The sequence below is a fragment of the Microcaecilia unicolor genome, chromosome 3 (assembly GCF_901765095.1).
Source record: "Microcaecilia unicolor chromosome 3, aMicUni1.1, whole genome shotgun sequence".
Classification (NCBI taxonomy): domain Eukaryota; kingdom Metazoa; phylum Chordata; class Amphibia; order Gymnophiona; family Siphonopidae; genus Microcaecilia; species Microcaecilia unicolor.
Window position 1 is genome coordinate 265,988,279 of NC_044033.1, and position 14,087 is coordinate 266,002,365.

A 14,087-nucleotide genomic window follows, 5' to 3' on the forward strand; every position below is an offset into this window, starting at 1 on the left:
TGAAAGCCTTATTTCAAGTAAAATTATTATAAAAGCCCTATGTACCTTGGAACCTGAATCTAGCCGTCACTCCATTCATGAAATCTCTTTTTGAACCTCTAGAAACAACATCTCTCAACCTCTTAACTTGGAAAGTACTGTTCCTGATAGCTATTACTTCAGTTAGAAAAGTTAGTAAGATTTAGGCATTGGTAATGTACAAACCATATAGCCAATTTATCCCCACAAAGTTGTTACAAATTTTTATCAAAGGTTGTAGCACTGTTCCATTTGAATGAAGAAATGGTGCTTCCAACATTATGGCTGAAGCCTCGTTCAGATACTTGAGAGAAAAGCTTCATACTCTAGATTGTAAATTGGCTCTTGCCTGCTACTTGAACATAAAAAAGTATTTTCCAGTCATGCTGGGTGCAGCACTACCACTGTCTCCTGCATTAGGTCAGTGGTCGTGCCAGATTGGCGCATGGCAACGCTGTGGTAACTCTACCGCAGCATTGTAAAAATGGCTCTATATTTGTTATATGGTCTTTTAATTATCTCAGCATTTTTATATGTATGACATTTTATGTGCATTGCATTTATATTATTCTGTTAACATAAAAAAAAATGTATCCTTATAAGTTCAAAGCATGTAAGTCATCTTTTATTTATTTATAGAGATATCTAATACAGTGGTGGAAATAAGTATTTGATCCCTTGCTGATTTTGTAAGTTTGCCCACTGACAAAGACATGAGCACCCATATTGAAGGGTAGGTTATTGGTAACAGTGAGAGATAGCACATCACAAAATCACATTGTGGAAAGTATATGAATTTATTTGCATTCTGCAGAGGGAAATAAGTATTTGATCCCCCACCAACCAGTAAGAGATCTGGCCCCTACAGACCAGGTAGATGCTCCAAATCAACTCGTTACCTGCATGACAGACAGCTGTCGGCAATGGTCACCTGTATGAAAGACACCTGTCCACAGACTCAGTGAATCAGTCAGACTCTAACCTCTACAAAATGGCCAAGAGCAAGGAGCTGTCTAAGGATGTCAGGGACAAGATCATACACCTGCACAAGGCTGGAATGGGCTACAAAACCATCAGTAAGACGCTGGGCGAGAAGGAGACAACTGTTGGTGCCATAGTAAGAAAATGGAAGAAGTACAAAATGACTGTCAATCGACAAAGATCTGGGGCTCCACGCAAAATCTCACCTCGTGGGGTATCCTTGATCATGAGGAAGGTTAGAAATCAGCCTACAACTACAAGGGGGGAACTTGTCAATGATCTCAAGGCAGCTGGGACCACTGTCACCACGAAAACCATTGGTAACACATTACGACATAACGGATTGCAATCCTGCAGTGCCCGCAAGGTCCCCCTGCTCCGGAAGGCCCGTCTGAAGTTTGCCAGTGAACACCTGGATGATGCCGAGAGTGATTGGGAGAAGGTGCTGTGGTCAGATGAGACAAAAATTGAGCTCTTTGGCATGAACTCAACTCGCCGTGTTTGGAGGAAGAGAAATGCTGCCTATGACCCAAAGAACACCGTCCCCACTGTCAAGCATGGAGGTGGAAATGTTATTTTTGGGGGTGTTTCTCTGCTAAGGGCACAGGACTACTTCACCGCATCAATGGGAGAATGGATGGGGCCATGTACCGTACAATTCTGAGTGACAACCTCCTTCCCTCCGCCAGGGCCTTAAAAATGGGTTGTGGCTGGGTCTTCCAGCACGACAATGACCCAAAACATACAGCCAAGGCAACAAAGGAGTGGCTCAGGAAGAAGCACATTAGGGTCATGGAGTGGCCTAGCCAGTCACCAGACCTTAATCCCATTGAAAACTTATGGAGGGAGCTGAAGCTGCGAGTTGCCAAGCGACAGCCCAGAACTCTTAATGATTTAGAGATGATCTGCAAAGAGGAGTGGACCAAAATTCCTCCTGACATGTGTGCAAACCTCATCATCAACTACAGAAGACGTCTGACCGCTGTGCTTGCCAACAAGGGTTTTGCTACCAAGTATTAGGTCTTGTTTGCCAGAGGGATTAAATACTTATTTCCCTCTGCAGAATGCAAATAAATTCATATACTTTCCACAATGTGATTTTCCGGATTTAATTTGTGATGTGCTATCTCTCACTGTTACCAATAACCTACCCTTCAATTATGGGCTGCTCATGTCTTTGTCAGTGGGCAAACTTACAAAATCAGCAAGGGATCAAATTTATTTCCACCACTATATATTTATCATTTTTTCCATATAAATCTAGTATGCACATTTGTGTTTTATTGTTTTTGTAAGGAACTGTGACTCCTGATGCAGGCACCCTTGCTGAAATACAGCCGTGTCGAATCTGGTGTACACTAGGCATTTGGACAGTCTGGATACTTTTGGAAATTTGAACTGCATTAAAGGCTTTTTGGATTAGCTCCTTGGAATTCTCCTTCTGTGTTGCCTCACTTTTTGTTTTTGCAGGATTAATATAGTCCATAATCCCTCCTGCCTCCCTGAGAGTTGTCTAATTGTGCTGTGGAAACCAAAATGTGTAGGAAGGGCTGTGCATGCTCAGAAGTTTACACTATATTCTGGGCGCTGGAAAAGGAATTCCACATTAGCATCATCAGATGACATCACCCACTTGTGTGCCTCATCCATCCTGCCATCTATGGAAAATACTTGTTACGGGGAACAAAATTATGATCTAGGCCTCTTTCATCCCTGCACTCCCACACACACTCAATTACCTATGCCTAATTACCATCTCGACACATGCATGTCTTTTTCTTTTCCTCATGCACATCCACACTCAGCTCTATCTCCCCACACATCCTACCCATGCATATTTACCCCATTCCCCACCTTACCCATGCACACCAAGCTACACACACTCCCACCATACAACCCCTTCATAAACACATTCCCCTTACACTCAATATATAACCAACTCTCCCCAATGTGTATACTCCCAAGCTCCACTTTCCACACATTCTATGAATACATATACCCCAACACTTTTAGAGGGTTGTTTACTAAAGCTTAGCTCGAGTTATCTGCAGCAGGGCCCATAGGAATAAAATGGGCCATGCTGTAGATAACTCAAGCTAAGCTTTAGTAAACAGGGGGGTTAGTCTTATATACTGAACTACACATAACCTCCTGAGACCATTCCAAAACAAACAATTATCCTATCTCCCCCTCAAAAACTCTATATATACCACTTAACCACTACAACAACCACACCCCTATAAGGATATACTTTACAAGTTGTATTTTGTCAGTTTGTTTACATATATGTTGTATATCTATATATGCATTATATTTATGTCTTACTGTTTATGCTGCCCTGAGGTCTTTGGAAGACCAGGCGACTAATAAATAAATAATCTATTGACAAGACATGCAAAGAACATTATGTTATAGAAATATGATAAGGTCATACTTGGGAACATGTGGATAAGTACTTGACCATGCCTGGCATAATATTCCTGTTGCTGTTTTAGACTCAGTCCCTCGATAATCGGTGCCAATGCCTTTCTTGCACTCTAAAAGGTAAACTGAACAACCAGATCCATTTTAATCAAACAGTTTCATAATATGGCTTCTATGAAAAACATAATATGGCTTCTAAGAAAAACAAAATATGGCTTCTATTTAAAAAGTACTATGTTGTATCAGTATAATATTGTTGTGAAATCTTATTCCAACTCATTCATTTACAAGAGCATTTTCAATGGGCAGAAAAGGGGATAATTTCTGAAATACATAAAATCTCTGGGAAAGTTTTACCAACATGTTACAGGGCCAGGGTTGTGTAAGACTGCTGCAGGCCTCCTACACTTGCACTAAGTACATAATTATTGCCACACTGGGACAGACCAAAGGTCCATCCAGCCCAGCATCCTGTTTCCAACAGTGGCCAATCCAGGTCACAAATACCTGGCAAGATCCTGAAAATGTTCAATACATTTTATGCTGCTTATCCTAGAAATAAGCAGTGGATTTTCCCAAGTCAATTTAATAATGGTCTATGGACTTTTCCTTTAGGAAGCTGTCCAGACCTTTTTTTAAACCCCGCTAAGCTAACCACCTTTACCACATTCTCTGGCAACGAATTCCAGAGTTTAATTACACATTGAGTGAAGAAACATTTTCTCCGATTCGTTTTAAATTTACTACTTTGTAGCTTCATTGTATGCCCCCTAGTCCTGGCACTGCTGGCAGATCACTTTCTATTCCTTCTATTTACTACTACTACTACTACTTATCATTTCTATAGCGCTACTAGACGTACACAGCGCTGTACACTTGAACATGAAGAGACAGTTACCTTACTGATTTCACATACTTGCAAACAAGAAAAGCCTATTCCTATATGGTTAGTTTTATTAGACATTTTAACATACACAACATACACAAGGAAAAAAACATATCATCTGTAACTACCTCACCACATGGCATCTAGTCAAAAAGTAGATTGTCAACTGAAACGCAAAAGAGGTATCATCCATGTATATGCCCCTTTCAATTTACATGGTATTTAGGTGCAGGGACAGAAACAGGCAGAGCAGAAGAAGGCAGATTTAGCATTAGGCTACAAGTACTCCAGATAGACCTCCAGGAATGCTAGCAAACACAGGATGGTGTTCAGGGATCGGTGCTGTTCAATATATTTGTGAGTGACATTGTTGAAGGGTTAGAAGGTAAAGTTTGCCTTTTTGCGGATGATACTAAGATTTGTAACAGAGTGGACACTCGGGAGGGAGTGGAAAACATGAAAAGGATCTGCGGAAGCTAGAAGAATGGTCTAAGGTTTGGCAATTAAAATTCAATGTAAAGAAATGCAAAGTGATGCACTTAGGGAGTAGAAATCCATGGGAGACGTATGTGTTAGACAGGGAGAGGGATCTTGGGGTGATAGTATCTGAGGATCTGAAGGCTACGAAACAGTGTGACAAGGCGGTGGCCGTAAGTAGAAGGTTGCTAGGCTGTATAGAGAGGGGAGTGACCAGCAGAAGAAAAGAGGTTTTAATGCCCCTGTATAAGTCATTGGTGAGGCCCCACCTGGAGTATTGTGTTCAGTTTTGGAGGCTGTATCTTGCGAAGGATGTAAAAAAAATAGAAGCGGTGCAGAGAAAAGCTACGAGAATGGTATGGGATTTACGTTACAAGACGTATGAGGAGAGACTTGCTGACCTGAACATGTATACCCTGGAGGAAAGGAGAAACAGGGGTGATATGATACAGACGTTCAAATATTTGAAAGGTATTAATCCGCAAACAAACCTTTTCCGGAGATACGAAGGCGGTAGAACGAAAGGACATGAAATGAGATTGAAGGGGGGCAGACTCAAGAAAAATGTCAGGAAGTATTTTTTCACGGAGAGAGTGGTGGATACTTGGAATGCCCTCCCGCGGGAGGTGGTGGAGATGAAAACGGTAACGGAATTCAAAAATGCATGGGATAAACATAAAGGAATCCTGTTCAGAAGGAAGGGATCCTCAGAAGCTTAGCCAAGATTGGGTGGCAGTATAGTGCTGCGTGAGTCTGGTAGCGCTTTGGAAATGTTGAGTAGTAGTAGTAGTAGTAGAGCCGGTGGGGGGAGGCGGGGCTGGTGGTTGGGAGGCGGGGCTAGTGCTGGGCAGACTTATACAGTCTGTGCCCTGACAATGGCAGATACAAATCAAGGTAAGATATACACAAACCATAGCACATATGAGTTTATCTTGTTGGGCAGACTGGATGGACCATGCAGGTCTTTTTCTGCTGTCATCGTCATCTACTATGTATTTGTACATATGGTTTTGCTATATTCCATATTTATATGTCCAAATACACATGTGGTGCAATATTTGGCAGAAGACAGCTGGGGTCCTAGGGCTAATTTTGCAACAGACTAGCAACATATAAGATGGAAGAAACCAGCCCAAAAGAGCTATCATGCTGACTCATATAATTTTTTTGTTTGCATGAACTGCTGACAGTTTATATAACCTTCAGATTTTTGTCCCACACACTTGCAAACTTTAACCTCAAATACTCAGTGTTCTTTTGGTTAAAAATTTACAAATCAATCACCAAATGTAGCTGGTGTTCAGCATATAATCATTTTTTTCTCTTCCAGTTTTTTTTTGAATAATGCTGAATTACAGATTTTCACTTGTGCTGATTTGCATACAAAAATTATTACATTATATTAATATGATAATGCATTTGCCCTTTAATTTACACATTTTCCTCGCATGAAAAGATGCCAGATTAGCTGTCTGGATTTAGCTATGAAAATGCCTTCTAAAATAACCCAGAAAGAGAACAATATTTAAACTGTGCTTTCGCGCATAGTTTGTATGCATTTTCACCCAGGGACTTTGCACTAAATTTTAAAGGGGAAATACTTATGTACTCTTTTATGGAAATTTGTATGGGTACGTTTGCGTTTGCCTTTTCTTCAGGTAGATTTTTCATAAAAAATAACGTACTAAGACAGGCTTTTCCAACCTTTTTCTATTGAGGTCTTTTGTAACATTTGGAGGGACAAAACACACATTGTCGTATTTGGCTACATGTTTCATCAAATAGTAACAAAATATGATGGTGCATCATCTCCTCCCCAACTTCCACCCAGTGTCACTCTCGCTCATGGAAACCCCCTCCCCCACCCTTGAACCAGCCTCCCTCGCTCATGTAACCCCTCCCCTCCGCCTTTGCCCAGTCTCTCTCGCTCAAGTAACCCCCCCTAGCCTTTACCCAGTCTCTTTAGCTCCTGTACCCCATCCCCCTAGCCTTCAACCAGTTTCTTTTCCCTCATCTGGCTTCGGTTGCAGAAGAAACAGCAAGATTCCTGCTTCCCTGCCATGTCATGGCTCTCTGCAAGTTTGAGCAATGCGGTGCCGGAAGTTTGGGTTGGTCTTGCGGTTTCAAGTCTCACAAGACTTGAAACCACAAGACCAACCCGAACTTGCAGGACCGTGCAGCTAGGGTTGCCATATGGCTCCAGAAAAAGGAGGACACATTGATCCAGTCCGGGTTTTGCTTACATTGAAAGCAATGGAAGTAAAACCCAGACTGGCTCAATCTGTCCTCCTCTTTCTGGAGCCATATGGTAACCCTAACGTGCAGCTCATGCTAACAGAGAGCCAAGGTGCAGCGAGGAAGCAGGAATCCTTCTGTAAGCACCACAAGAATTGCTAAGCTTCTGAGGACCAGGACAAGCCTGCACTAAGGGGTACTTTTACTAAACTGAAGTAAACACTAATGCATGCTTACTGCAGTAAAAAAGGCCTTTCCATGAGGTGTGTTCAGGCATCCTGCTGTAATTTTGTGATCGGCACAGGCTTTCCATTTGCTAAAAAAATAGATTTTATTTTTTAGTGCTGGGAGCGGGTTGGGATGGAGTTGGCTTGTTCTGCAATAATCAGCACAGTTACATTAAAATATGATTAGAGTGTGAGCCCTTCCTGCCTACAAAATTAGTGCGTGGCCATTAATTCAAAAAATAGAAAAAGACGCTATTTTACCTATGCTGGAAAAAATGTCTTTTAGCACACAGGAATGACCCACGAAAGGATGCACTAAGGCCACTTTTTACCACAGTTTGGTAAAAGGGCCCCATAGATTTGTAAAACAAATCTACATATGTTGCTTTCCAGTCCTGACCATACCATGTCTCTAGAAATATCTCTTCCAAATGTGGCCATAGGTACACACGTTGTGAAATAGTACACAGGCTTTAACTGAACTGAGGGAGAGAAATTTTCAGAAGCCAATTTGCAGGCATATAATCACCCTTTATCCACATCAATGGCCTTGAAAATGGTCTTCCACAGGGGAAAATTTGATTAGTACACCTGGGTCTTAGGGCCCTGTTTACTAAGCCACGTTAGAGGTGCGTTAGCATTTTTAGCGCATGCTAACCATTAGCACACACTAACTGTTTAGGCACCCACAATATTCCGATGGGTGCCTACACAGTTAGATCCTGCTAATTTTGTGCACGCGCTAAAAACGCTAGCGCATCTTAGTAAACAGGGCCCTTAGTTTGTTACCTTGATTTTTCCATTTCTAATAAAATATATACTGCTGGACAGTCAGTTGCAAGACTACTCTAGTCTGAATTGTACTAAGTAGCACAGATATTCAATGCCAGGCATAATCCAGGCACCAGCATTGACTATTCAGGCTTGGCCAGCTGCTAGAAGTTATTCGAATACCAACCAATATTGAGTGCTGGTGTCTGGATAAATATCTGGGAAAGTTAGGCCTGCTGTTTGCGTAGTCCTACTTGCTTAGATAGTTAAGAACATAAGAATAGCCGTACTGGGTCAGACCAATGGTCCATCTAGCCCAGTATCCTGTTTCCAACAGAGGCCAATCCAGGTCAAAAGTACCTGGCAGAAACCCAATTAGTAGCAACAATCCATGCTACCTATCCTGGGGCAAGCAGTGGCTTTCCCCATGTCTCTCTCAATAGAAGGCTATGGACCCGGTTAGTGCTGAAACCGGCAGGCAGCACTCTTTTGAAGTGGTTTTTGATGCTGATATCAGCACTATTAATTTTAAAAATGTAAATTATAAGACTGTTTATACAGCTGGATTCAGTTATCAAGGCTCTAAATGGTGGCATCTTATTCCTAAAGAAATTAGAAGCATATGTTCTTATCTCCTATTCCTGAAAAGGTTTAAAAACATATCTCTTTAAAAAATATTTCTCTATTAACTGTTAACTAGAAACCTCAATCTATTGTATATAAACGGTTATATCATTGTTTATTATAAGCCAAATTGAACTGAAATCAATAAATAAAGATCCACATGTAAAGGCTTTTTTGTATATGGAACAGGCTTTTTATAAAATGACCTCATGGTATGTGTTTATACAATTTTCCAAGGACAAGCAGGCCAGATGATTCTCACATGTGGGTGACGTCATCCACGGCGCCCAGTGCAGATGAGAAAAGACCACCGGGTGCCATGGATAATATCACCCACATGTGAGAATGAATGGCCTGTTGTCCTCAGAGAATACTTGCTACAGGTAAGTATCTTCGCTGTATACACACTGACAAAACAGCACATATTTATGTGCCCTGTGTGGGTATTCCTGGGGCATACTTTGGATGGAATAGGGTGGGGTTGCAGTTTATGTGCATGTTTTATGTAATAACCATGTACATGAGTAGAGTGCATGCACACATTTATTTCTGCGTTGGAGCAGGAATAAGTGTGTGTATCAGCATTTGCATGCTACAAATAGGTGCATTTTTGGATTTCTCAAATAAGCGTTGTATTGTAAATTCATGCTCTAACAATGAGATTTCCATCCCTTTTTATTGAAACTTATTTAAGGCTTGCTCTCAGTATCTGCCACAGAGGGAACAGCACTCTAGGACATCAAGAGTGGCATGAAATCTTCACAGAACCAAAAGAGGGATAGAGAGCATTGTCAATGTCAATATTGTACTTGTGGAGTGGAACAGGTGGATGTGAAGCGTCTGTTCACGCTTTCCAAAAATACTAGGACTAGGGGGCACGTGATGAAACTACAGTGTAGTAAATTTAAAACAAATCGGAGAAAAGTTTTCTTCACTCAACACATAATTAAACTCTGGAATTTGTTGCCGGAGAACGTGGTGAAGGCGGTTAGCTTGGCAGAGTTTAAAAAGGGGTTAGACGGTTTCCTAAAGAACAAGTCCATAAACCACTACTAAATGGACTTGGGAAAAATCCACATGTATAGAATGTTTGTACGCTTGGGAAGCTCGCCAGGTGCCCTTGGCCTGGATTGGCCGCTGTCGTGGACAGGATGCTGGGCTCGATGGACCCTTGGTCTTTTCCCAGTGTGGCATTACTTATGTACTTATACCGCTATATCCTTACGTGTTCAACGTGGTTTACAAAATTCACAAACTCCAATACAAAATCAACCAAACTACCTGTAAATAGACCACTCACCCAGAAAATCAACAATTATTGAATAAAAACGTTTTCAGTTTCTTGAGAAATGATTAAAAAATCCATTTGACAGCTCGAACTCACGAACAGCGAGGATGCACAAAGGGGGATCCGTGCAGCTCATTTGCATGCGATTCCCTTTGTGCATCGCTGGCTGTTAGCAATTCACTAAATTTTAGCAAGGCAGCCATATTTTACCTTTGTGCATCGGGGCCCCAGTCTCAAATCTAGTCAGAGAGGGCAAAGAGTTCCAGAAGGAGACTGTAGCAAAAAAATAACGTACTAAAAATTTGCAAGAAACGAACACCTCTAGAACTAGGGGGTTGTAATATTAAAGAAACACACAAACAAGCTGAATATCCAAGCAAAGAGATATTCAATAAGCTGCACAGTAGTTCTGAATTAAACCATAGACCATCTGGAGCACTAGGTATGCTGTTTTAAAAAGAGTCCTTTTACGTATAGGCAGCCAATGTAGCACTATCAAACATGGTATAACACTATCACATTTCTTGAGCTTATAAATCAAGCGGGCTGAAGTGTTCTGAATAAGTTGAAGCTTATTCAGCAACTTTGAGGATAAACCCAAATGCAACACATTACAATAATTCAGATAAGACTAACATCTGAAATTAATAGTAGCATGATCACTGTGCAAGAGGGAAAATATCATAATCTAGAAAGAAGACCCCAGACATAGGGAGATGGGCAAAACAGCACTAACATTGGCATGGAGACCCCCAAGGCACCAGCAGAGGGGTAAATCAGCACCAATATTAACAGGAAGACCACAAGGTAATGAGGACAAAAAGGTTGGAATTAGTGTTCAGTTTGGGGGCTGGGAAGGAGTGATAATAAAAGATTTGGCCATTGGGATGCAGTGGCATTCTGCCCAACAAGATAAACTCACATGTGCCATTTTTTGTGTATACCTTACCTTGATTTGTATCTGTCTTTTTCAGGGCACAGACCAAATAAGTCTGCCCAGCACCATCCCCGCCTCCCAACCACCAGCCCCGCCCCACACCACCGGCTCTGGCACAGACCGTATAAGTCTGCCCAGCACTATCCCCATCAATATTCAAGATCTCCTGAGGTACTTGTGTGCTCAAAATTTGTTAGCATAAGAAATGCTATCCTGGAAGTCACTTAGCAATTGGAGGCTAGGAGGTATAGCAATCATTTCCTCTCTGTACCATGGAAGGAAGAAGACCCCAGGGCACTACAAAAGGAGTAAAGCAACACCAGAAATAATGGAATAATGAGCCAAGGCACTCAGAAAAGTGTTAAGTAGGCAGGGGAGAACTGACATCTATGTACAAAGACACTGATCACAAAAGATGTAAACTGATGGCGTGGCTGGTAGAATAGAAAGGGAGATCACTTGGGTAATATGTAAGCAATGCTCAGAAGAAGCAGCAATGTCAGAAAACAGGAAAGATGCAGAAGAAGTTTTATGCTAAGAACCTACCCAGTAACTGTCAGTATGAAGCAGCACAAAAATCTGTTCAAGTATAAGTCAAAGCATAGCTACACAACCACTGGGGCCGAGCTGCCTCCCGCGGTCAGCACTGAGCCCGGATTTTCAATGCCGGGCTGTTACCAGTGACCGGCATTGACTATCCGGTTTATTTTTTGTCCGGTTCCAACTTAACTGGCCAGGCCGATATTCAGCGCTAGCCAGTTAAGTTTGAACTGGCCAAAGATATTCCAGGTATTGACGCAGCTATATTTGGCTGCCAAACTTAGCTGGCAACAAGCTGAAAATCAGCATATAGCCAATTATATTACGTGCTATAACCAGCTATACGCTAGGCGCTAATATCGCTATCCACTAGGCACTAAAGGGTCCTTTTACTAAGCCACGTAAGCATCTACACGCACCAAAATGGAGTTACCGCCTGACTACTGCGTGGCTCTTGCGGTAATTTCATTTTTGGCACGCGTCCAATACGCACATCTGAAAAATATTTGTTATTTTCGGGCATGCGTAACAGACGCTTGCCAAGTGGCATTTGGCGCGCATAGGTCATTACCGCCTGGTTACAGTGTGAGTCTTTACCGCTAGGTCAATGGCTGGGCGGTAAGATCTCAGACTCAAAATGGACGCGCGGCAATTTTCATTTTGCCGCACGTCCAATTTTGGCAAAAATTTTAAAAAGGCCTTTTTCACAGGTGTGCTGAAAGATGAATCGGCATGCGCCCAAAACCCACGCCTACACTATCGCAAGCCATTTTTCAGCGTGCCTTTATAAAAGGACCCCTAAAATCGCTGGATAACCAGCTAAGTATCATTTAATCAGCCAGATACCTTTCCTGGCTGGTTAAATGATTTTGAATATCGGTCGGATTATCTTTAATGGTTTGTCCATTATATCTCTTTCATACCAGTTTTTAACATTTGTAACAATAACAGGAATGTCAGTCAAAACATATTTAATGTTTTGCATAGAGAAATGAGGAGTTCTGTCTGTCTCTCTTTGGGTATCTGAAGCAGGTTCTCTAAAGCAGTGTATCACTACCCATCTAGAAATATTTAGCTAAAATATGTTGGTCTGGCTCTTCTGCAAAGTGCATAAACATGGCCATGTTTCCCCATTGTTCCTTTGCCTCCATTGGCTGCCAATCGGTTCTTATATTGACTCATAAAGCTTACTACTTGGGCACACCACCCTATCTCTCTACTCTTGTTCTTTCTTATACACCAATTCATAATCTGCGCCCTTTAGATTTTAAGGGCCCCTTTTACGAAACTGCGGTAAAAGGGGTTTTGCGCTAGCATTAGCACATATTTTTGATGCACGCCGAGGCCCCCTTTTACCACAGTGGGTAAAAGGCAGGTCTTCCTTTTTTCAGGAAATGGCCGTGAGGCAAGTGAAGCACTTGCCACGCGGCCATTTCGGGGTGGAACTTACCGCCATCTACTTGCTGTTCCAATTTCCAGATCATGTATAAATATGTTAAACAGCACCAGTCCCAGTACAGATCCCCACAGCACTCCACTATTCACCCTCTTCCACCAAGAATGGCCATTTAACCCTACCCTTATTTTTCTATCCATTAACCAGTTCCTAATCCACAACAGAACATTGCCTCCTATCCCTTGACTCCTTAATTTTCTCAAGAGTCTCTCTTGAGGGACTTTGTCAAAGCTTTCTAAAAATCTAGATACATTACAACTGGCTCACCTTTATTTTTTTATTTAGATTTTTCTCACACCTTTTTCAGTAGCAGCTCAAGGTGAGTTACATTCAGGTACACTGAATATTTCTCTGTCCCAGGAGAGCTTACAATCTAAGTTTGTACCCGAGGCAATGGAGAGTTAAGTGACTTGCCCAAGATCACAAGGAGCAGCAGTGGGATTTGAACTGGCCACCTCTGGCTTGCAAGACCAGTGCTCTAACCACTAGGCCACTCCTCCACTCCACTCCTTTATCCACGTCTATTCATGCCTTCAAAGAAATAAAGCAAACTGGTAAAGCATGACATCCCTTGGCATAGGCGGTCGGTGGCCCAACTGTTTGGCGAGGCTAAAGGGGGCGGGGTTGGGGTGAAGCTTAAACCCATAATTGTCTGATAACACCCAGCATCAAGCACCCCACCCAGCACCAGGCATCCCACCTAGCACCAGGCACCCCTCCCACCCAGCATCAGGCAGACAGGCAGGCACCCCTCCCTCCCTCCCACCCACTCAGCATCAAGCGCCAGGCATCCCACCCAGCATCAGGCCTTCCTTCCTTCCTCCCTTCCTCCCACCCTGCAGCATCAGGCCTTCCTCCTTCCCTCCCCCCCTCCCTCCCACCGAGCACCAGGTCGCACGCGCAAGTTCCCACCCCCCCCTCCGAAATTTAAAACTTCATACCTGCTCGGGGTTAAGGGAAGGCGGTGTCAGCAGCGACACAGCATGTCAGCACCAGTGAAAAGCGTGCTGACTCGAGCGCTTGAGAGACAGAACGAAGGAAAGCTGAAGGCGCACCAAGCCAGCACGCTTTTCACTGGTGCTGACGTGCTGTGTCGCTGCCGACGCCACCTTCTCTTAACCTCGCGCAGGTATGAAGTTTTAAATTTCGGAGGAGGGGCAGGAGGCAGGCGGGGAAGGTCACAACTGGGCTGGGGAGGCTTAGCCTCCCCAAGCCTCTTATAC

The 14,087-nt window shown here is 42.7% G+C and overlaps 1 protein-coding gene across 1 annotated transcript in view; it reads right to left on the reverse strand.

Moving 5' to 3' along the window:
• The window catches only part of PLG (plasminogen), a 180,287-nt gene that overhangs the window by 115,510 nt on the left and 50,690 nt on the right, over positions 1-14,087 (reverse strand). The window contains exon 4 of the mRNA XM_030198063.1: positions 3,434-3,548. Coding sequence (XP_030053923.1) covers positions 3,434-3,548 — 115 coding nt within the window. The remainder of the gene's footprint in view (positions 1-3,433; positions 3,549-14,087) is intronic.